A 23,908-nucleotide genomic window follows, 5' to 3' on the forward strand; every position below is an offset into this window, starting at 1 on the left:
CTCACCAGCAATCAGTGCCCACATAAGCAGGGATTAACACCAGACAAACAATCCAGCAGTAAACAATACCCTAATCAAGGAACTATCAACTGAGACAAACAGTCAAGCAGTAAACAACAGCCTAATCAAAGAACTACTGTACCAAGGAGAAAAACAACACCCACTCCAACACTGACAGGGCAAACTGGTATATATAAACAGAGAGCAAACCTCACTCCCTTCTAGCATTGAAGATGTTACCTAGTCGGGTAGTGAAACATCTGCAAGAAAACAACCAAGCTCAGAGAACCCCAAGGACTCCAAGGTTCAGAGAATGCTACCAAGATGACAAGGAGTCTGGAAAGCTTATTCAGTTTCAGATTGTTCAGGTGTTCACGTAGGCCCCTTTAAGGTGGGGGCAGTGGTGTTATGTGAAAGGATATTGTTCTTAGAATCCTTAGAAGTGAAATACCAGGTAATTTAAGTATAGTTATCCAACATTGATTATGTCTTCAAATCTATGTTAATCCCATGGTATGCATATTAATTGAAGAACCATAGGACAAAATGAAACATCTAAATAATACGTACAAAACTGCAGTGTCACTAATTTTGTGGAAAATTATATTGCAACTGACAACTTTTGTATGTGTGAATATAAATGATTTCTTATATGAAAAGAAAAGCCCTGTCAAAATGGATTTCTGCCATCATAACTGGAGTTCTTTATAACTGGATTTCTTCTCTGATTTATACTGATGGATTCTATGTCTCACAGCATCATGTGGAGCCTTGTATCATACATCCCCTGGCACTGCTCCTACTTTTTCCCTTACTTCTTTTTTGTTCACAGTGAGAGTACATTATGGTCTTCTGTTAGTTCATCTGTTTGACTACATGGCTTTAGCAGCCTCATTTTGCAGTGCAGGAATTGTGGAAGCAAATGTCCACCTGCTAATGGCCAAAACCTTTGTTTTCATTGTCTTCAGAAAGAGGATATTGCTAACTTATATCCATAATGCCAAGTGTTTACGAAAATGGTATTGGTTGGAAACATTATTTGCATCTTTTGACAAATACTTTGGAAACACACCTTCAAAGTGGTTCTGCCTTCATACACTAGGAACACTCCTCTCCTCTGCTATTCTCTGGTGCCTGCCTCACTTGTGGCAAGAGGAATTCTACTGCGTTAACTTGGGGTTATTTTCTTCACTGTTCAGCCTCTCCAGTCCAATCTTCACAGGTCAGGGATGCGTAGCCCACCATCTCTGCTACACCCTGGAGACTGGTAAAAAACAGGCACTGAATTGAACTTCCACTGCCACTTTAAGCACTTTTTAGTGTCTTAAAAAATAAAAGGGAGTTGAGTTGAGTCAAAAGAAGAGCTGAATTTTGAATTTCCTTATTCAGCCAGTAACAGAAGCTAAAAAAAATGTTCAGTATAAACTTGAAAGTGTAAAAAGTTACACCTGCTTTTCCCAACAGGTAATTGCAATTTGTGCAATGAAAATCTCACAGAATGTTTTTGCCAAAGAAATGTAGTCACTGTCCTGAAAATTTGTTTAAAATGTCCTAACATGTCTGAAGGATGTTCAGAATGTCAATCCAACCTTAGGGTTTAAATACATCTTAATCGTATTTATCTTACCTCAGATATTCAAACAGATTTTTGTTTAGGTTTTCATTCATTTGTATGGAATAATTTCAAAATACCGAAAGGAACATAACCTTAAAGCCTAATCTTAAGTTTTCTACACTCTGCTCCCCATTGAATTCTATTAATTTTTTTCAGAATTTCAAACAACACAGACAATAGATTCCAAAGCCAAATTAAAAAGAAGGAATGGAGACAACTTTGATGAGTGTCCTAACATAAATATAACCGAATGAGTGCATACCATGATTTAGGGGTTGAATAAATCCGATCCAATATATAAAATTTTGCAGAAATCCAGAAGAAATCACCATCCATTTCAAAGAATTCCAAAACTTACTCTGATTAGTTGTCTCCTTCTTAACTGTATTGAAATTTCATCTCAGTAAAGGTATGCTGCATACTGCCAATCTGCTCATCCTGTTGGAGCAATTGTTGCACAAATTGGATATCTGTTTAACTAGGGCCACTCCTTTCCATTAGACTCTTCACTTGTTCATATGATCTCAGAAGATGTAAAGAGCCAACCTCATCTTCGCACCAGTGTCCAAATTGATTACTACTGTGATCTCCTTATGGTAATTTAAATGGCATTCCCATGGCATACTTTTTTACAAGAGCTCTATCCTCTAGTAGCATGATCCCAGTCTTTATTCATCAGTACAAGCTGGGGTTTGGTGGCATTTGAAAGTGCAGTAGCTTTCATTGCTTTCTTTGTGAGCATTTTCTCACTTCCAGCTACTCAGCTATTAGGATGAATCACAGAGACCACAATGAAGAAGAATTGGTTACTTATCTGCAACTGTGGTAATTCAAGCAGTTACCTATAAATTCACATTACATGCCCATAATTCCCCATGGTGCTATGCATTGTCTGATTTCAAGGATCATTATATCAGTTCCAGAGAATTAAGAGAATTAGCAGGAGCTGTGCCTAGGGAATGTGTAGAGGAGAGTACAGAACCTCCTAAAAAATTCATTCTAGTAAATTTCAGATACTGTTCTTTGCAGCATAGAAACCTTCTGTTTGAATTCATAGATGATTACTCAAAAAACTATCCTCCAACTCTATAACCTCCCCATATCCAGAATCAGTACAATATCTCCTACAGAAAGTTTTTCAGATTCTCAGTGCCTGGCAGAGCAAAGTAACCATTTTGGGACTGAATTAGCAAATGAGGCAGATACAGGTGGGAGTTTTAAAGGTATGAATCTTAGCAACAGGTCAACTCTTAATGTCACCTATAGAGTCCCAGGGATTTGGAAGGCTGAAATGATCAGCCCAGGAAAGTAAAAGTAGAATTCTGCTAGATGTGGTAATATACTCCCCTGCTCCCCCTCCCGCCCCGTTCAGCATTACATCATAAAGTGCAGGGCTGTAGTTCTACTGGAACAGAATCAAATTCCACAAAGTGGGCAGAGCTGAAAGAGACTAATATTCTTCCTTAGGTCTGTTACTTACTATTTCCAATTAAAATAACTGGTGATAAAAAGGAGCTTCTGCCTCAGTTTTTATCCTAGGATAGTTCCTTTCAGTATACTCCCTTGACAATTCTTGGATATTTGATAGACATTCTCTTTGCTTCACTCCTGGGTAATTACTGTAGTGACTAAAGAAAGAGGACATTTATCCTCCCTTAGTCTCTTCCATCTGTATGATTCTAATACCATGCCCATCATCTACTTGTTGTTTTGTCTCAGCTTCTGAACCTAAGCACAATTATTTTATTATCTATTATAATTCTGCAAAACATTTTCTATCCCTTCCATACTGAAGGCATCAACTGGACCTGTTGTTAAACCAATGATTTTATAGCAAATAATGGAATTTATAAACTAAGCAGCTGAGTTCATAATGCTTTTTCTGCTGGGTCATTTGTCCTCAGTAGTCACCAATCATGAAAAAGATTCAGTCAATGAGTTGGCCTGTCTGAGGCCATTTCCCACTAGTTGCTTATAGTATCTTCATAGCATCACTTAGCCACTGCTGAAGTGGTTTAAAGCCTGTCCCCATTGCTTTATTTTGGCATGGGATGATTCTCAAAGATGCTATAAATCGCTAGTAGGAAATTAACTATATCATCATTGGATCTAAGGGTTGTCTTAGCAGCTAGTATATGTTCTTCAAAAGATACAGGATATTACACTGCACGTATCCCCTAGATGCCTGATACATTGGGCCTCAAGACTATCCAACCAGTTCAAGCAGGAGGTGACCCAACTTTTCATAGTTTAATCTTACTATCTTGGATCCAGTGACAATACCATTATTTTCCACTATTCTATGCATGTTCAAAAATCCTTACATTTCCTCATCTATGCTTACAATGCTCATGTAACTGGATAACCTATATCATGTGTATGGCAATGATTTAATCTTCCTTACACAACATTCTTAAGCAAACTCTGATTGTGGAAGCAACACAGAGAATGTCTTTACAAAAAATATAACTGATCCCAGTTGATGGAGAGAGGAGAAACAGTCCATAAAAGGAAACTAAATTCTATCATTTCTATTTCCTACAATTTCCAAACCTCCACAAGACATTACCAGCTTTTCTTGTTGGACAGTCTAACTCTGATGTACTCCTATGATCCTGACAATCAAATGGTTTTAGCCAAACTGCTTCATGAAAAAGATTCCTGCCTTGTTCTCCAGCAGATTAACAGTGCTAAACATCATGCAGACTGTTGCTTTGAAGATAATGACAGACTTCATGACTATGTGGTGCTATGCCTGGCTCTAGTCTTTGTGCTCTCCAAGGAAGCATGAAATGAAATAAAATAAAGGAACTTCCTTTTGATGGAGAAGGCTTATTTGACATGAAGATTGATAACAAAATGGAGCATATTCAGAAGGTATGAAACACAGCACATATGTGGATTTGAGTCCTTCAACTTAAAGGTTTCCATATTGGAAAAGAGAGAAGTCCTTCCATACTCAGTACCCATACTTTCCTCTCCATCCCAAACTAGATAGCACAGCAGAGGCTGAATGGTTTATATTCAGGAATCTCAACTGTAGGTATGGAACAATAGCAGTGGTATTCAGAGAAGACAAAATATTTTAAACTCTATATAACTTTTTCCTTGAGACTGAATGGATTTCACCGATAATCTTTGCCAGCTGTTGCTTGGGAGGGCATTGCAACAGACTGCTTAGTGATAATCATTGTACATAGGGAACATACAGTTGTCTTCATATCACCACTACATTGTTTTCAAGATTCTTGCCCTGGGGGAGGAGGTCAGGACTCTTACTGCAGAAGACACTATAGAACCATTGTCATAGACTTCTTGTCTGTTATTTTTATGGTATGAGAAGATAAGTGCTCTTCCCTGTTTTTTACTTAAAAGATCTTGAGCTCATCAATTCTGTATGGTGACCCTTTTCTCAGTACTTGAGCAAAGATGGCTGTTTACATTGCTCAGTCTCTGAAATCTGTGTTTCTAAGATACTATTGTTGATAGTCCCCCTATTTTGAAATATGATATCAACCTGTTAACACAATGCATCCGCTCCAGATTAGTGAAGTGGCGCCAGGTGGCCCATTCATTAGCTTGCGGTTTCGCATTTCCTCTTTCTGCGCTGGCGCTCGAGCGGTGAAATTGACTAAAGCGCGGCTGGGCAAGTTCCTAGGCGTGCAGTGCCAACTGAACCTGACAACTGTGACCTACAATGTAAGCAAAGCTTCATCTAAGTCCTATAAACAGATAAAGACTTTCTTCTTAAACTGTACCCAAAATAGTATACTGTGTTATGTCTTTATTGAACACATTAAGGAAACATAAAGTCTCTTGGTTGGAAAAAGTACATGAAATTTTAGAATGTGTAACTAATGGTTCCTTTAGCAGCAGTGACACGAACAAAGTGTCTCCTGTACCTGTTGATCAATCTTGTAAAGTGGCTTGGAAGTATTTTGGCCCTCTCAATCCCATTCATCAGTTTGGAGGTATTTATACAGTAACTATTCAGATAGTTTATGTCGAGACCATAATTTTTTTTTAGAATCTCTCACTGCCAGTTTTTGAAAGAATTCACAAATTACTATCTACCAAAAATTTAGCTACCTCCAACCTGCAGTCTTTTTGTGATACTTTCCACATTAATTAAAAAGCACTGCGAGTGATTGATTTCTTCAGTCTTCTCTATATAGGCTGCATCAAACTCAAAGGCTTCTGATTTACTATTCACTTTTCAAGAAAGGACTATCAGCTTCATTGCAGAGACTTCCTCAGTATTGTAGACACCATTAGATTATCATATGAATTGTCAAAAATGTCCTATTCTGGAAATCCCTGTGCTTGTTTCATTAGACCTTAGGAGAGGCATTTTGCTTCCTGACAACTGTAGGGTGGTATCTGATTTCAACCAGGCACTATTCATCAGGTATTATGCTTTGGGGTAGGCTACAGTGGGGCAAAGAAGTATTTAGTCAGCCACCAATTGTGCAAGTTCTCCCACTTAAAAAGATGAGAGAGGCCTGTAATTTTCATCATAGGTATACCTCAACTATGAGAGACAAAATGGGGGAAAAAATCCAGAAAATCACATTGTCTGATTTTTAAAGAATTTATTTGCAAATCATGGTGGAAAATAAGTATTTGGTCACCTACAAACAAGCAAGATGTCTGGCTCTCACAGACCTGTATGTAAGAGTCTGCACACTCAATCCCAAAGTTCAGTAAATCCTCTGGAGACCAAAAGTTCCATCAGAGTTTTCTTTATTCAGGAGAAGCATATAGCATCATAGTTTGTTGAGTCTAATTCTACATAGCAAAGCCTTGTCCTTTTAAGCCCAATTTCCCCCCCTTCTAGGTTTCTTTTCCCGCTTGCAACTCTTCGCGCCTTGCCCCGGTTCTCACACCTCCTGGCCTTGGATGTCTGTTTCAAGATAGAGATAACGGCACCTGGCCTCCTCTCCCCCCTTTTTATGGCGGGTCAAACAAACGGTTTAAAATAACATTCCCACTATTCCACTATTGATCTATGCTTAGCAATAAAAGTAAAAGCAATAAAAACAATTGAAGGTTCTGGTTTGCGTAGATCCTGACATGCCGCCCTCCAACGGAACGAATGTTCCTACATTCGAAAGAAAATCTGGAAAAGAAAAATAGAGACATCATAATAATCAGTAATTTGGTTATTTAGGTTTGTCAGGGTATTTTGAGTGAAAGCGGGCAATTAGTTTAGGAGCTTTAACATTAATACTGTCCACCCATTCGTGGTGAGTTTTAGGAACATTTCCATTGAATTAAGTATTGGAGTTTGCCTTTGTATTTTCTAGAGTCCAAAATGTCTTTCACTTCGAAATGGCTTTGTCCTTCAATCATGATGGGTGTTGGTGGTGTTGTTTCCGGATGCCAAGTATCAGATTGCTTGAATGACTTTAATAAATTTGGGTGGAAAACAGGATGAATGTTTCTATAATGTTTTGGCAATGACAATTTAAATGCCACAGGATTTATAACCTTCTCAATTGGAAAAGGCCCCACATATTTTGGAGCGAGTTTTTTAGATGGTTGGGAAGATTTTAAATTTTTAGTAGAAAGCCAGACTAGGTCGCCTACCTTCCAAGGGGGGTTTGCAGTACGTTTTCTATCGGCGAATTTTTTATGTTGGCTTTTTGCTTTTTCTAAAGATTTTACAATTAGTGGCCATAGACTTGTAATGTTATTTATCCACTGATCTGCTGAAAGTTCAGGAAGGTTTTTAAGTGGTAATTCTGGAAAAGGCGGGAAGTCTTGACCAGAAGCTATTTTATACGGCGTGAATCCAGTGCTCTGATGCACTGTGTTGTTATAAGCCACCTCAGCAAAAGGGAGAAGTTCAGACCAATCATCTTGTTGATGATTAGTGAAGCATCTTAAATATTGTTCCAATAAGGAGTTAATTTTCTCCGTAGATCGGCCATTTACGGATGAAAACTGGAACTCAAAGCCTGAGTAGATCCAATTAATGTAAGAAATTCCCTCCAAAATTTTGAGGTGAACTGTGGGCCGCGATCTGAAATCACCCTCTTGGGGGCGCCATGGAGGCGGTAGATATGTGTTATGAACAATTTAGCCAATTTTTTAGCATTTGGAATTGATGAGCACGGAATAAAATGCGCTTGTTTAGAAAACAGATCAACCACAACCCAAATTGCTGTGTTGTGATTGCTTACAGGTAAATCCACAATAAAATCCATAGAAACTTCTTCCCAAGGTTTTTTTGGAGATGCCACAGATTGAAGAAGGCCCAAAGGTTTTCCCCCTCTTTTCTTTGACATTGCACATACAGGACATGTAGAAACATATTCAGAAATGTCCTTTCTCATGGTTGGCCACCAAAATTGTCTACGTAGTAAGTGTAAAGTTTTTATAAATCCAAAACGCCCCGAGGTTTTATCATCATGTCCCTTTTCTAGGATTTGTTTACGAAGTGAAAGTGGAACATACAGCTTGTCTCCCATCCACCAAGCTTGGCCTTCACGGGTTAGGGTATTTTTATTATTCTGGAACCATTCATCAGAATCTAAGGCAGCATTTATTTTTTGGAGCAGTTCATTGGTAGGTTTCTGTCTTTATAGTTTTGCTTGGGTTCTGGTCAGGGCTACCGAGCCAGGTTCTGTTTGAGGTGGTGCTTTAGGGATTACCGGGGCAACCACCTGTTCTCTTTGGCTGTTATGCTGAGGTAACGTTGACAATGCATCGGCTAAAAATTTTTTCCCTCCAGGGATGAATTTTAAAATGAACTTAAATCGGCTGAAAAATTGGGCCCAGCGTACTTGTTTGGGAGATAACTTCCTCGGAGTTGTAAGGGATTCTAAATTCTTGTGGTCCGTCCACACCTCAAAAGGATGTGATCCCCCGTCAAGGAGGTGCCTCCATGTCATAAGGGCCCAGCGTACTGCAAAAGCCTCCTTTTCCCAAATAAGCCACCTTCTTTCTGTCTCAGTAAATTTGCAGGAAATATAAGCACAGGGTTTGAGTGCACCCTCTTCATCTTTTTGGAGCAAAACAGCTCCAACTGCTACGTCAGAGGCATCGGCTTGAATTACAAATGGTTTGTCCGGGTCTGGGTGTTTTAAAATAGGCTCTGCTGTAAACAAGGTTTTTAGAGCCTCAAATGCTTTTTGGCACTCCTCTGTCCATATTAACGGGGCCCCAGGCTTTTGAGCTTTCGCTGCGTCTTTGCCTTTTGTTTTTAGTAAGTCCGTTAACGGCAAAGCCACTTGTGTAAAGTTTGGAATGAACTGGCGATAGAAATTAGCAAAGCCCAAAAAACTTTGTAATTGCCTCCGGGTTTTGGGTGGTTCCCAACCCAAAACATCCTTCACTTTTAAGGGGTCCATTTCAATCCCTGAATTAGAAATGCGATACCCCAAGTAGTCTACTTGTTCCTTATGAAATTCGCATTTTGACAGTTTGGCATATAACTGAGCCTCCAGTAATTTCTTTAAAACAGTTCGCACCAATTTTACATGGTCTTTTAAGTTGTCTGAGTAAATAGCGATGTCATCTAAATAAACCAGCACTCCTCAATACAAATGTTCATGTAGCACTTCATTAATTAGTTGCATAAACACCCCGGGAACTCCCGAAAGTCCGAATGGGAGGACCTTGTACTCATAGCTGCCAAAAGGGGTCGAAAATGCTGTCAAATGCTCGTCTCCTTCGCGAATCCTTACCCTGAAATATGCATCCCTTAAATCCAAGTTAGTAAATATTTTACCCTTCGACAGTTGAGCTAGCAGGTCCTTCATCAAGGGGAGGGGGTACTTATTTTCTTTGCAAATGGCATTGAGACCCCTATAGTCCGTACAAAGTCTCAAGCTTCCATCTTTCTTTTCCCGAAATAAAACGGGTGCTGCCATGTGTGATTTAGCCGGCTGTATAAATCCCCTCGCCAGATTGGTATCTATGAATTCCCTTAGAGCGGCAAGCTCTTTTTGGGTCATTGAGTAAGTTTTCTTCTTTGGGAATTTAGCTCCTGGCTGAATCTCAATAGCACAGTCAGTGTCTCTGTGGGGAGCCAGTGTATCTGCTTCCTTCTTGCTGAACACAGCCTGTAAATCCCTGTAGGGCTTAGGAATGCTTTTAAGGGACTCTGGGTCCAAATCTAGCGATTGACTTATGCTGCTAGCTGTTGCAGCTGTTGCAGTTTTTGTTTTTTCTGACTGCTCAGGTCCCAAATAAATTCCATCTGCAAATTGCATTTGCCCCGTCTTCCAAAAAACTCGGGGATCCCACCTTTTTACCCAGTTTGCTCCAAGGATTAGGGCGTAATTTCCCAAAGGAGCTACTAAACATTTAAGAGTCTCTCGGTGGGTCCCTACTTGTAGCTCGAAAGGCTCCGTGCGATACAGCACCGCCCCTCCCCCTGCTTTTGACCCATCCAGCTGGGTGAACACTATGGGAGTCTTTATTTTCTTCACCCTTAACTCCAACACGTTAACCAGTATGGGACTGATTAAACAGCGCGAGCAGCCAGTATTCATTAGTGCAGTTAGTGTGGCTTTGTATTCTGTTCTGAGTGCTGAAATAGTCACTTTAAGGGTGACTTTAAGTGTAACACTCACCAACTCATCCTCATCGGAGTCGTCGTCGTCCTCCTCCCGTTCTTTAAGAGTCTCCTCTGTCCTCTGCTCGTTACCTGTAGTAATGGCACCTGTTTGACCTTGTTATCAGTATAAAAGACACCTGTCCACAACCTCAAACAGTCACACTCCAAACTCCACTATGGCCAAGACCAAAGAGCTGTCGAAGGACACCAGAAACAAAATTGTAGACCTGCACCAGGCTGGGAAGACTGAATCTGCAATAGGCAAGCAGCTTGGTGTGAAGAAATCAACTGTGGGAGCAATAATTAGAAAATGGAAGACATACAAGACCACTGATAATCTCCCTTGATCTGGGGCTCCATGCAAGATCTCACCCTGTGGGGTCAAAATGATCACAAGAACGGTGAGCAAAAATCCCAGAACCACACGGGGGGACCTAGTGAATGACCTGCAGAGAGCTGGGACCAAAGTAACAAAGGCTACCATCAGTAACACACTACGCTGCCAGGGACTCAAATCCTGCAGTGCCAGACGTGTCCCCCTGCTTAAGCCAGTACATGTCCGGGCCCGTCTGAAGTTTGCTAGAGAGCATTTGGATGATCCAGAAGAGGATTGGGAGAATGTCATATGGTCAGATGAAACCAAAGTAGAACGTTTTGGTCTAAACTCAACTCGTCGTGTTTGGAGGAGAGAGAATGCTGAGTTGCATCCAAAGAACACCATACCTACTGTGAAGCATGAGGGTGGAAACATCATGCTTTGGAGCTGTTTTTCTGCAAAGGGACCAGGACAACTGATCCGTGTAAAGGAAAGAATGAATGGGGCCATGTATCGTGAGATTCTGAGTGAACACCTCCTTCCATCAGCAAGGGCATTGAAGATGAAACGTGGCTGGGTCTTTCAGCATGACAGTGATCCCAAACACACCACCCGGGCAACGAAGGAGTGGCTTCGTAAGAAGCATTTCAAGGTCCTGGAGTGGCCTAGCCAGTCTCCAGATCTCAACCCCATGGAAAACTTTTGGAGGGAGTTGAAAGTCCGTGTTGCCCAGCGACAGCCCCAAAACATCACTGCTCTAGAGGAGATCTGCATGGAGGAATGGGCCAAAATACCAGCAACAGTGTGTGAAAACCTTGTGAAGACTTACAGAAAACGTTTGACCTCTGTCATTGCCAACAAAGGATATATAACAAAGTATTGAGATTAACTTTTGATATTGACCAAATACTTATTTTCCACCATGATTTGCAAATAAATTCTTTAAAAATCAGACAATGTGATTCTCTGGATTTCCCCCCCCCATTTTGTCTCTCATAGTTGAGGTATACCTATGATGAAAATTACAGGCCTCTCTCATCTTTTTAAGTGGGAGAACTTGCACAATTGGTGGCTGACTAAATACTTTTTTGCCCCACTGTATGTTATCCTCTATCATGCAACAAGGAATTTGCTTGACCTCCAGAATGTATAGTTTGCTGCACATCAGTGTGACCACTAGAGTTCACAAAAAGAACAAATTGCTTATCTGTAACTATAATTCTTTTGAGGGGTCATCTGGGTATTCACATGATGCACACATTCCCACAGTAAGATTTAATCTGTGGATAATCTATGTCAGCTCAAGAAACTGAGGTAAATAGCAGAGCTGGTTTCTTGACAACACAATGAAACTAATTATATGCATTGGAAGATTTTTCAGTACATGCTGATAATAGTAGTTTCAAATACTACTTTGCAATTCCATTCAAGAAATGGAATTGCAAAGCCTGGAATTTTTATAGGTCCTTTTAATACATATACGTTGAACCAGATCTTCAGGCATTTTGATAGCCAACTAATTTCCTGCTTAGGTGAGGACTAAGGACAGAAATGGCTCTAGCATTTGTCACTAGAGAGGGGGGTATTTGGCATGATGTACAGTTAAAGAACCTGCCAGCTTCCTCAAGTTATGCCACTAAATCTTAGGCAGGTTTAAATTTCTAAGAATCTAATGTTTTTGTGGAGAATATGGACTACTTGTTTGGTCATTGAGACTGAAGAATTCATTAGTAGATTTGATTGATGTCCCTTTGGTTGCAGCTTACTTTAGTGGATGTACTATGCTCACATGGAATACTACTTTTTAATTATATCTTGCCTGTCAGCTACATTCCTCTGCTCATTGAGAATGGAGAGTTGCACTTCCCATGAACTATCCTTCTGGTCAGCAAACAGTGGACCTGACAGTCCCTCCCTCTTCTTGGGTTGCACATAGACATTTTTTTGAGTCAATGACTAATTGGGAATTCCATTGTATTGTTTCTGCCTCCTGCCTTCTCATTTTGCTGTTTGTTTTAACTTGTTCCTGGATTGTGTGGTCATTTTCATAAGTTTTTTTCATAGCTGAAGTCAAGATCTGCAGTTGGGGAGTTCTTCTCTCAGGGTAGAATGCTAAGCTTTTGACTGTTGGCTCTGCCTTCTTGTTAACCATGTCAGGTCCATTTTCTGCGCCCAGAAAGACACTTCATGGTAAGTCCAACTTTCTGTTTCTCCAGAAAGAATTGCCAAAAAAAGGAAGAACAACTCTGCTGAATTGTCTTGTCACTGTGACTGATCCAATTGAGAGGTAATTTAGACCAAAACCACTATAAGAGTTTGACTAATGCTATTAAGGGTTTATGTGTGAAAGGAACATTTAAGCCACTTTTTGTTTGACAATATTTTTCAGACTTCTTGAAGAGACCATTGGAGAACTATGTGAAAAAATTACGAATACCAGTGTATGTGATTCGAATGGAGCAGCGTTCTGGACTCATCAGAGCCAGATTGAAAGGAGCTGCTGCCTCTAAAGGCCAAGTCATTACCTTTTTAGATGCTCATTGTGAATGCACTGTAGGTTGGCTTGAGCCTCTGTTAGCACGGATAAAAGCTAACAGGTGGTTATTTTATAAAACGTGTTAAAGGTTAATATTTATTAATTTAGCTAAAATCTGTTTATAAAGATAACTGAAATCTTTGGAAGCAATGATTAAAGTTTGTAGATTCTAGAGCAGGTTTTGACAAAAATGAGCAGCAGAACATGACCATATTCAATGTATCTGTAATTTCTATAATTCCTAGCCATCCCTGCTTTTCTCCAGTCTTTTTCTGAATACAAATGCTTTTTTTAAGCAAAGAAGATTTTAATATGGGTCCATTCAATATTAATGCCATAGTTGGCTATTATTTCACTTTTCCATATGAAAGCTCTAGAGCTTCAAAGGATCTCACATGTTTTGCCTGAAATGCTAGTTGTGTTGAAACTGGCTGGAGGTAATGTTTGTAATATTTCATCCTCTGCTTCTGAATCTGGACAAGTGTCCAGATGATTTGATGAACTACAGGTTTCTGATAAGTTGTCCCTAATGCTGAGTCATCATTACAATTAGTTTCCAATGTTTAAGAAATTAGGATCAAAGATCATTTAATAATAATAGCTGCATAATTGCTCCCCTGCACTGAGTAGCGCAGAGCATTGTTGTTACTTTTCTTCTATAACAGTTCATGTCATTTCTTTCTTTAGGAAAACAGTAGTTTGTCCTATCATTGATGTAATCAGTGATGACACATTTGAATATATGGCAGGCTCTGATATGACTTATGGAGGATTCAACTGGAAGTTAAATTTCCGATGGTATCCTGTTCCTCAAAGAGAAATGGATCGAAGGAAAGGTGATCGGACTCTTCCAGTTAGGTAAGGAAAACTGATTCTTTATTAATTTGGACACTTTGATGGATATTGTGTTTGACTGATATTCCTGTGAGGGTTAGAAAGAATTACAAAATTGCAAAGGTCTATGATTAATGAATTAATGTGAAATATATTTCTCAGGTCACAGGTAAGCAGCCTGAAACCAGACTGGTCCATTTCTAAAACCAAAGGCAGATGGAAAATATTCCTCCATCCAGAAATAAAGCCTATTACACTGTTTGGGTGAAACAAATGAGTCACATTTTGTGAAATGGGCAGCTATATGAATATGACAAATAACTAAATAAAACTTGAACCATAATTTTACCATAATAAGCTTTGCATTTGATACACAGAAGTCACTGGAATTGTTTTGTAATGGCTTTATAGCTCTTCTACAATTTCCATATCAGTTTTTCTATAATCTCCATGTCACATCCATGGAAGTCTATTCCTGCCAGTTTCTTGCCTAGCTCATAAAGAGCTGACAAACACCAAGGAATTCAGAATGTTTTGAAGAGGATATAGCAAGAAAAAGTTGCTGTTGGTTTATTTTCAAATTAAGAATTCCAGTATTACAGCCAAATAATAATTACAATACTTAATGTTTTTGTGTTTGTATATGGTGATGATAATGGGGAGCTAAAATGATAAATTCAATTATTTGGTTTGCATTACTGGAGAAATACATATTATCATTGTGAGGAAAATATACCTTTGGGTGAAAGAAAGAAGCAAGTTTTTAGAGGCCTCAGATAAATGGGATCACCTTAATAAAATTGAAACATAAAGGAATGTGCAGCACCCTTGAAGCTGGTATGAACTAGGCTGGTTGTAAACTCCTTATCACAAACATCCCCATATTAAGGGAAGATGCCTTCTTCCTGGCAGTTGGCACTTTGAACTAATTTGTTTCTTTCTCTGAGACACTATTGTTTTCCTTGTAGATAGACAAGAGAGGGGCAGAAAGTAACTTGAGAAGTATTGCTTATTTAAGTATGCCTGCATCATCATATGAATATGTATGCGTATGTGTTCTTTTCCCCTTCCCCTTCTTGTAGAACTATAAATATCAGGGCATCCATTTTGCCTGCAGGGGGAGTGTTTCCCTCTAACCCTTGGTGGGGTCCCCCTCCAGTACGTACTGTCTAATAAACACTGCAGTGAAGTCTTAACTATTTTGTATTTGTGTTCTGGATTTTGATTCCACGTCATTATGTGTTCATTTAAAAAGAGCATTTGTAAATACATTAACAAGTTATAATGAATATCTAAATAATTAAAAGTTTCAAATAATATTTTCTGTACAGGTAGTCCTTGGGTTATGACCGAACTGGGACTGGAATTTCCATTGCTAAGCGAGGCAGTCATTAGGCAAAACATCATGTGACTGCACTGCTTAGCAATGGCAGTTCCAGGAATCCTGGTTGTGGTTGTTAGACCAGGACTGTGCCATCGTTAGGCCAGGACCTCATGCTTCTCCTGCCCTGCTGCGCTCACCTCCACTTCAACTCCCACTGCTTGTCTATCTTCCCACCATCTCTGCCCTTTTGGTCACCCCGTACTCCACCACTGGCCACCTACCCCTGTCCTGTACCTCACACGGTCCTTCCTGGGGCCTTGTGTGGCCTCCTCATGGCCTTGCAAGGCTTTGGGTGAGCCTTGCAAAGGGCCAGCAGCTGCCTCAGCTGGGTGCATCTCATCAGCAGCAAGAGGAAGAAGACAGCAAAGGTCAGCTGGGTATAGCATGTCAGTTGGTCAGTTTCACCTCTGTTGGTCAGTTTCGCTATCTCGGGGATAGGTGATTAAGGCAAGGAAACAGGCAACCGCAGGCAAACTTCTGACGGGATTCACTCGCAGTTAACTCACAGCAGAGAGTCATCTAGAAGCGGCAAACGAGCACAGCCGGCTCCCCAGGCGCCCCGGGCAACACCGGCTTACAATACACCAGGAGCGCAGCAATCCAGAGGCAATCAGCGAGCAATTAGAAACCAGATTAAAACAGCCACTCCAACTCACCATAAGAAAAGCTCCAGGAATGCAAGGGCAAGGCAGACAAAGGAAGAAGATTACAACACAACAGAAACTGGTTGAATCTGCCATCAAGGCGAGGGAAAGGAAGATCGCAAAGGACAGATGGGTAGCCCAGGGTAAGGGCAAAGGGCGGAACCGAGGGGTAATGCAGGTAGAGGGGAACCCTATAAATCTAGTGTAAGAAACTATGCCAGGGCAATCCTGGCTTTGTCTGTAACCGCTACGCATTACGTCTGAATAAACTAGCTTTCGTCCAAGCCTGTGCTTCATGAGGTTTCTGTTCGGTGGTGAATGCAGCGAACCTTACATAGCAGGGGTAGGCAATGGAGTGCAGAGTGGCCAAAAGGGTAGAAATGGGGGTGGAGATGGGGGGTGGAGGTAGTTGAAGCACACACTACAGTTGTAAATGCAAGTGGGTTGCCAAGCACCTGAATTTTGATCACGTGCCTGTGGGGGTACTGCAACAGCCAGAACTTCAAAGACTGGTTGTAATTACCATTCATTCAGCACCATTGTAACTTTGAACTGTGAATGAATGACCATAACCCAAGGACTACCTGTAAAATATTAAATAACTGTAACTTCAGTTTATCAGGATAGTGGTATGTGTGCATCACTAAGTTGGCTTGCAAGATCATCTCTAGTTTGCGTAGAGTAGTGTGAACATTCTTTGGTAACGTGGATTTTGGGTGCATTTGTGGCATATTGGCCAATATGTGACCAAACTGATCGTTACTTTTCCTGAATATTTTCAGGGAATGCTGCATGAGGCACAGGTATGACTGAATGTGGTAACCTAGTCAGCAACTCTTCTATCTTACCAAAAAGTGTTGCTATTATGTGAAATCCTTAATTGATTAAAGCCATGATGTTGTATGATCATTATCCGTGGTGTCTTCTGGTAATGAGCTTAACATTTGGAAAATTGCTACTTGGAATGTAAGAAGAGTAAATGGCAAAGAGGATGAATTAACAAATGAAATGAAAGAAATATAGAGATGTTGAACGTTTGTGAAAGTAAGAAAAAGGGAATAGATGTAATAGATCTGAGTGAAGGTAAATTAACGAATGAAACTGAAAACAAGTAAAAGTGAATATGCAGACTTAATCATTAATGAAAAGGCTAAAAAGTATGTCAGAAAGTATCAGTTGGTGTCATCTAGATTCTTGTGTATGCATATGGAAGTAGAAATTCATTAGTTGGTGAAAATTGTATGTTACCCTTCATGTATGCATGAATACTGATAACAGAAGAATTAGAAATGTATTTTGGGGAAAACTGTAAAAAAGTCTGAATCAATGTGATCTGGGAAAAATTGTTATTCTGTTAGTTGCATGAGTGAATAGGTAGGAATTAGAGTACAGAAAATGTGATTGAGCCATTTGAAGAGCTAAGAATTCAGATTTTTAGGAAAAAAGTTTGTTTAAAGCATTTTTATTCATGTACACATAGAAAAGAAATGAATCAATAATTGATTTGATTGTTTATGATGAAAGATTGAAATGATTAATGATAGATGATAGGTTCTGAATGTAGGGCAGAGCATTTTGTTGGTTTCAAGAGAGTATTTTGGGAAAATATAGGCATGGAAGAAAAGAAAACAAATGGTATAACAAGTGAAATTAGAATAACTGCAGGAAGAGAAAGTATACCCTATATGAAAAAGAATTAGAAAATAGATTACCAACAGAATGGATGGAAAGTGGATATAAAGAAAGAGGATATGAAAGATGCTTGGAACAAAGTAAAAGGTAGGTAGTCATTGAGGTTCATTAACGCCCTATCCCTGGCAACTTTTAAGAAAGCTCTAAAGACATTTATTCTCTCAAGCCTCTTACTGAATTGATTTATTGCTTTATTTAAGTATGTCCATACTTTAACACTGGAAGGGGGGTATTATTATTGGCCTTATAAGCATTTTATTGCTTTCTTTTATACTATTTTATTTTAAAGGCATATTGAAAGAAGTTTTGTCCTAAAAGTTGGCCTATAAATATTTTAAATAAATAAACATGCAATAAAGATCTGGCACAGTGCCTAAAATAGATAGTATAGTAAGAATCAATTTACACAAGCACTGTATCTAGTGTGAACAGGATTAAGTCTTGAGTATTTGGAGAACTTAAAAAACATAATACCATCTTTGTAATCCTTATATTTTCCTATAAATTAATCTAAAAGAATTGTTTCATGAAGAAGACCAGTTTGTGTGCTTGTAGCTGATTGAACTTGATATGTCTTGGCTCAGTATCAGTATCATTATTTATTTCAGTCAAAGACCAGCATAAAAAAAATAGAAAACAACAGCACATAAAGAAAACATCAATTCTGATGACTTTCTATGCATGGGCATATGCTATCCTAATATACTATTATTAATACTAAGCTTTAACCCCCCCCCCTTTTTTTTTTGTCTGCGCTCAGTCATTGCTGACCCTGCAGTGACTGCTTGGATGAGTCCTTGCAGTTTTCAAGGCAATTGTTTTTCGGAAGTGGTTTGCCAGAGCCTCCTTCCTAGAGCAGAGCCCAGCTGGCGAGCGCAGGAGGCAGGGTTTCCGTTGCTTCGCGCCCTTTTCGCGCTTACCGGCAACTGCTCCCAACTCCTTTTTGCAAGGCGCTGCCAGCATTTTTCCTCCCACCGGAGTGAGAGTACCCATTTATCTACTCACGTGAGTTTTCGACCTGTTGGGTTGACAGGAACTGGGGAGGAAACAGGAGCTCACCCTGTTTAATGCGAAGGCTGGACTCGAACCGCTGAAGTGTCGACCATTTCTGGCCGGCAACTTTCAGCGTCATTAAGCTGCTGCGCCACCGAGTCCTCCAGAAAAAAAAAACAAAAACAAAAAAACCCTAAAATAACCTAAAACCTAAGAATAAAATCATGGTGTTGTTTAAAGCTAAAATTATATCTCTAACCAAAACTAAATGATTATACTCTACTATATCACTAAAATTCTAAATTTAGAGCTGTTAGATGTAGTTAAGATGATAACAGTAAGGGTTTTTTGTATCCTGTCACTGGATGTTTCTATTTCAGTCAACAAATGTCAGTTGGAAAGTTGGAAAATTAGCTCTTGCCTAATTTTAATAGTAGCATGGCAGAATTTGGCAACTTCTAAGTGGGATCTGAGTGGTTTGAGAGAAGGGTTTGCATATGCTGTAATAGGAGTCTGTATCCCCAGGGCATTTTGCTATATGTGTCAGATTGTCTGTACTTACTAACGTTATGCTTGAGTAAATTTCTTTGCTGAACACACGTGTCACGAGAGTTTCTGTGAGACGAACAGGGTAAACCTTACAATATGAAGGTACATGAAACAAGCTCTGGAATCCTGGTAAAAACTGTAGTATAATAAAGTATGAGCAGTGCCTGTGCCATAAGGACATAATTGGGCAGCATAAGGTATTTTTTTATATCTGCCTTCTAGTGCAGCAGATGGCAGAATGTTACACTGAGCTAATGTTACAGCCCTTCTCAGCTTGAAAATTGTGATAGAATTTAAATATCTCACAGGTCTGACTGAGGGAGATCAGCCATTTAAGGAAACTTCTTGGGATGGTTAAGACTGATCAAATTATCTTTCTATGTCCTGCACACACTGTGTCAATACCTTTTTGGCCTATTCGTACCCTACAAATGCGAGAGCTTCCTTGGAGGATCCATAGAAGTGCAGCTTTTCTGGTAGTTATCTCCTCCATGTAGCATTGAAATTATCTGCTGATGTCAAAGGGGACAAGCTTATAGGCAGCTTTAGTTTTAACCACTAGGTTTAAAAAAAGACCTAAATCTTAATTTCAGTCCTAATATAATTGGCTATGTTTGGGGCACAGCATGGAACTTGTAAGAGTTTTTGTAGAATTTAGATTGTAGTTTTCCTAGCTGGGAGCACTCTTTGGCAGAGAATAGCTTTAAGGCAGCAAGAATAAATAAGGGATCCCTTAATCAATAAAAATTTCCGATTGCTGAAGTTGATTTTTGGCCATTCTGAATTACATAGTCTAAGTAAGCATTTTTCCAGCTGGAAGCCTGAAAAACAATTCCAAAGTATAGTCTTAGTTTTCTCAATCTGAGAATTCAGGAGTTTTTTTTTCCACAATTTTTTACTAATATTTCATCCTTACAATAAATGGCAAAGGATCTCAAAGCATGTTTTAAATGTGCTGATGATCTTTAATAAACCAGTTAGACGATAATTATCTAGGAAGTCTCTTTTCTCTTTTTGTAAATAGGCTTTATTATTGCTGTTCCCTGATCTTTCAGAAACATCATAGCCAATTAATAAAAGAACAGGGAGGATCGAATTGGAATCCACCACTTAGCTTACAATCTAGCTGCTGTGCTAAACCTTTCTCTTTGTAGTAACTTTGTAAAAATCATACCCACATAGTTTAATGGACCCAGCAAGTAAAAATACGTTAATCCTACTGGAATCATATGAAGAAAGAATTTAATTTAATTTAATTTATAGCATTTTAGCTACATTATAAATAAGCGTTAACTTTGTAGTAGTACATGGTGTGATTAATTGCCAACCCTACAAGGTAGATTCCACAATAGACTAAAACCTACTTTCATTTAGATTGATTATAGCAATATAATCTTGCACGTCTGTGCTTCCCCTCATCCCTCTGTTACATTCATGTGAACTGGGAGGGGTCTGTCTGATTTATTTTTGTAATCCTCCCCCATTGTTTCACCTTAAACAATGTTTCCCTTTTTGTTGCTTTAGTAATGGATCTCTCTCCACCAAAGTCATCCTCTTTACTCTCTGCAATAATAGAATATTGTAGTGATTATCTACAAAGCTCTGGAGTAAGCTGATGTCTCCTTGTTTCTCAGAGATCTGGTTTTATCTTACTTTTGATTGGCATTCACCATCTGAGCTCACTGTTAAGCATTGATAAATATCACATTTCAGTTCAGAAAAATTTATCCTTCTTTTAGGACACCTACAATGGCAGGAGGCCTCTTTTCCATAGACAGAGATTATTTTCAAGAAATTGGAACATACGATGCTGGAATGGATATATGGGGAGGAGAAAACCTAGAAATTTCATTCAGAGTAAGAAATATCCTTTTAAATTCCATATGTTTTGGTATAATTTGTGGTAGAAACAGAAGGGCCTTCACATAGATGTTTCTGGAGTGCTATCAAAGGCATACATGAGCCTTGCTCATGTGCAAGATGGAATGACAAAAAGGGAGCATCTGAGGATTCAGTGTCTATGGATCAGATTTTAATATGCAACTATAATTTATTTTAAATTGTATAGGAACTACATTTATTATTTTAAATGATTTTTAATGGTTGTTTGGCATTTTCAGATTTGGCAATGCGGAGGAACTTTAGAAATTGTGACATGTTCTCACGTGGGACATGTTTTTCGAAAAGCCACTCCTTACACTTTTCCAGGAGGCACTGGACAGATTATTAATAAAAATAATAGACGACTTGCGGAAGTTTGGATGGATGAGTTCAAAAATTTTTTTTACATAATTTCTCCAGGTGAGCAGTGAACCTTTAACATAAAAATCCCAGAATTGAGACTGAGCTACCTAGTTTGGTACTGATATGGTATCATTTTATTTTGTGTTTCTGGTTGTTTTTGGTTCTTATTTGGATAACACATAAAGTTTTCTTTAATAACACTTGTGCAAAATAGTTTCTCTCAGTTATGGTGGTTAATGATCCAATATGCTTTTTTGCAATTTATGTTTAATATACATTAAGTACACCTTACTAATTGACTGTTTACTTAAGACCTCTTTATAAGCTATAGTACTATTGATTTCATAAATTATGTGGTATATAACTAGAGAGAGAGAGAGAGAATATTATGGCAGTTGGAAATGGACCTGCTGTAAAATGTAATATTTATTTTAAAGGTCTAAAATACGCTTGACATATCTTCATTTCCTGCACTGAAAAGTGGCTCACTCTTAAGAAAACATGAAATAGCCATAATGATGGCTATTTCCTGCCATTTAACTATAATGCCATTTTCCTGCCATCTTTCATACCCTGGTTTATTTTACAGGGAATTAGGCACATTGGGGCCACAACCAAAAAGCCTGTCTTCTGGCTCACTCCTCCTCTCCTCTCAAGAGGACAGGAGCCTAAGCAGGTTCTCTCTGGATGAGTTTACAGAATGGGAAGAATCAGTCTGAGTAAGGCAGTCCCTGATACAGTGCAGGTTAAGAATGCCCAGGTTTTTTTGGGTTTTTTGAAATGTTTTACTCAGCTGCATGAATTACTTTTTAAATGATTGACTAAAAAGTTTTCAGTTTTTAAAAACAAGAATATATATAAGCAGGGTTTAATTCAGGTTAAAGTAAGTGTTCTAAGTCTCACTGACTTTCATGGAAAGATCAAAATCCATTTAACTGTCCCAGTAAAATGACATGGTTCTGTAGCTCTATGCTGCATGTACAGTCCTGTGAAAAAGAAAGTACACCTCTTTGAGTTCTATGGTTTTACATATCAGGACATAATAAAAATCATCTGGTCCCTAGCAGATCTCAAAAGTAGATAAATCCAACCTCAGCTGAACAACAACACATGACATATTATACCATGTCATCATTTATTTTACAAAAAGAAAGCCAAAATGGAGAAGCCATGTGTGAAAAACTAAGTACACCCTTACTGCTTCCATAGGTATGAAGAGGCTAAGTAGCAGCCAGGTGCTGCTAATCAAATGCCCTCGATCAGTTGATCATCAGCAAGTGTGACTACCTCTATAAAAGCCGAAGTTTTAGGAGTTTGCTGGTCTTGAGCCTTGAGGTTTGTGCTAACACAATGCCAAAGAATAAAGACATCAGCAATTGTTGCTGCTCATCAATCTGGGAAGGGTTATAAGGCCATTTCCAAACAATTTAAAGTCCATCATTCTACAGTGAGGAAGATTCTTCACAAGTGGAAAACATTTGAGACAGTTGCCAATCTTCCCAGGAGTGGATGTCCCAGCAAATTCATCCCAAGGTCAGACCGTGCAATGCTCAGAGAAATTGCAAAAAATCCAGGAGTTACATCTCAGACTCTACAGGCCTCAGTTAGCATGTGAAATGTTAAAGTTCATGACAGTACAATTAGAAAAAGACTGAACAAGTATGGTTTGTTTGGAAGGGTTGCCAGGAGAAAGCCTCTTTTCTCTAAAAAGAACATGGCAGCATGGCTTAGGTTTGCAAAGTTGCATCTGAACAAATCACAAGACTTCTGGAACACTGTCCTTTGGACAGACAAGACCAAAGTGGAGATGTTTGGCCATAATGCACAGCACCATGTTTGGCAAAAACCCAGCACAGCATATCAGCACAAACATCTCATACCAGCCGTCAAGCACGGTGGTGGAGGGGTGAGGATTTGGGCTTGTTTTGCAGCCCCAGGACCTGGGCACCTTGCAGTCATTGAGTCGACCATGAACTCCTCTGTATACCAAAGTATTCTAGAGTCAAATGTGAGGCCATCTGTCTGATACCTAAAGCTTGGCCGACATTGGGTCATGCAACAGGACAATGATCCCAAGCACACCAGCAAATCTACAATAGAATGGCTGAAAAAGAAAAGAATCAAGGTGTTGCAATGGCCCAGTCAAAGTCCAGACCTCCACCCGATTGAAATGCTGTGGCAGGACCTCAAGAGAGCTGTGCATAAACAAATGCCTGCAAACCTCAATGAACTGAAACAATGTTGTAAAGAAGAGTGGACCAAAATTCCTCCACCACGATATGAGAGACTGATAAAGTCATACAGAAAACAATTACTTCAAGTTATTGCTGATAAAGGTGGTTCTACAAGCTATTGAATCATAAGGTGTACTTTTTCACACATGACTTCTCCATTTTTGCTTTCTTTTTATAAAATAAATGACATAGTGTAATATGTCATGTGTTGTTCATCTGAGGTTGTATTTACCTACTTTTGAGAACTGCTAAGGACCAGATGATTTTTATTATGTCCTGATACATAAAACCATAGAACTCA

The 23,908-nt window shown here is 39.2% G+C and overlaps 1 protein-coding gene and 1 long non-coding RNA gene across 2 annotated transcripts in view; one reads left to right on the top strand and one right to left on the bottom strand.

Annotated features, from left to right (window-relative positions):
* Positions 1–23,908, top strand: part of GALNT1 (polypeptide N-acetylgalactosaminyltransferase 1) — a 62,450-nt gene that overhangs the window by 26,977 nt on the left and 11,565 nt on the right. The window contains exons 5-8 of the mRNA XM_007429899.4: positions 12,887–13,094; positions 13,721–13,891; positions 20,869–20,986; positions 21,250–21,430. Of these exons, the coding sequence (XP_007429961.1) occupies positions 12,887–13,094; positions 13,721–13,891; positions 20,869–20,986; positions 21,250–21,430 (678 nt within the window). The remainder of the gene's footprint in view (positions 1–12,886; positions 13,095–13,720; positions 13,892–20,868; positions 20,987–21,249; positions 21,431–23,908) is intronic.
* LOC148217203 (uncharacterized) overlaps positions 6,604–23,908 on the bottom strand; it is a 38,607-nt gene continuing 21,302 nt past the window's right edge. The window contains exons 2-3 of the long non-coding RNA XR_015794280.1: positions 10,198–10,271; positions 6,604–6,734 (exon numbers count right to left, since the gene is read on the bottom strand). This is a non-coding gene — a long non-coding RNA (uncharacterized LOC148217203). The remainder of the gene's footprint in view (positions 6,735–10,197; positions 10,272–23,908) is intronic.

The sequence above is a fragment of the Python bivittatus genome, unplaced genomic scaffold, assembly GCF_059951505.1.
Source record: "Python bivittatus isolate LINGU-HERP-01145 unplaced genomic scaffold, Pbiv_v1 ctg000000_np1212, whole genome shotgun sequence".
Lineage (NCBI taxonomy): Eukaryota > Metazoa > Chordata > Lepidosauria > Squamata > Pythonidae > Python > Python bivittatus.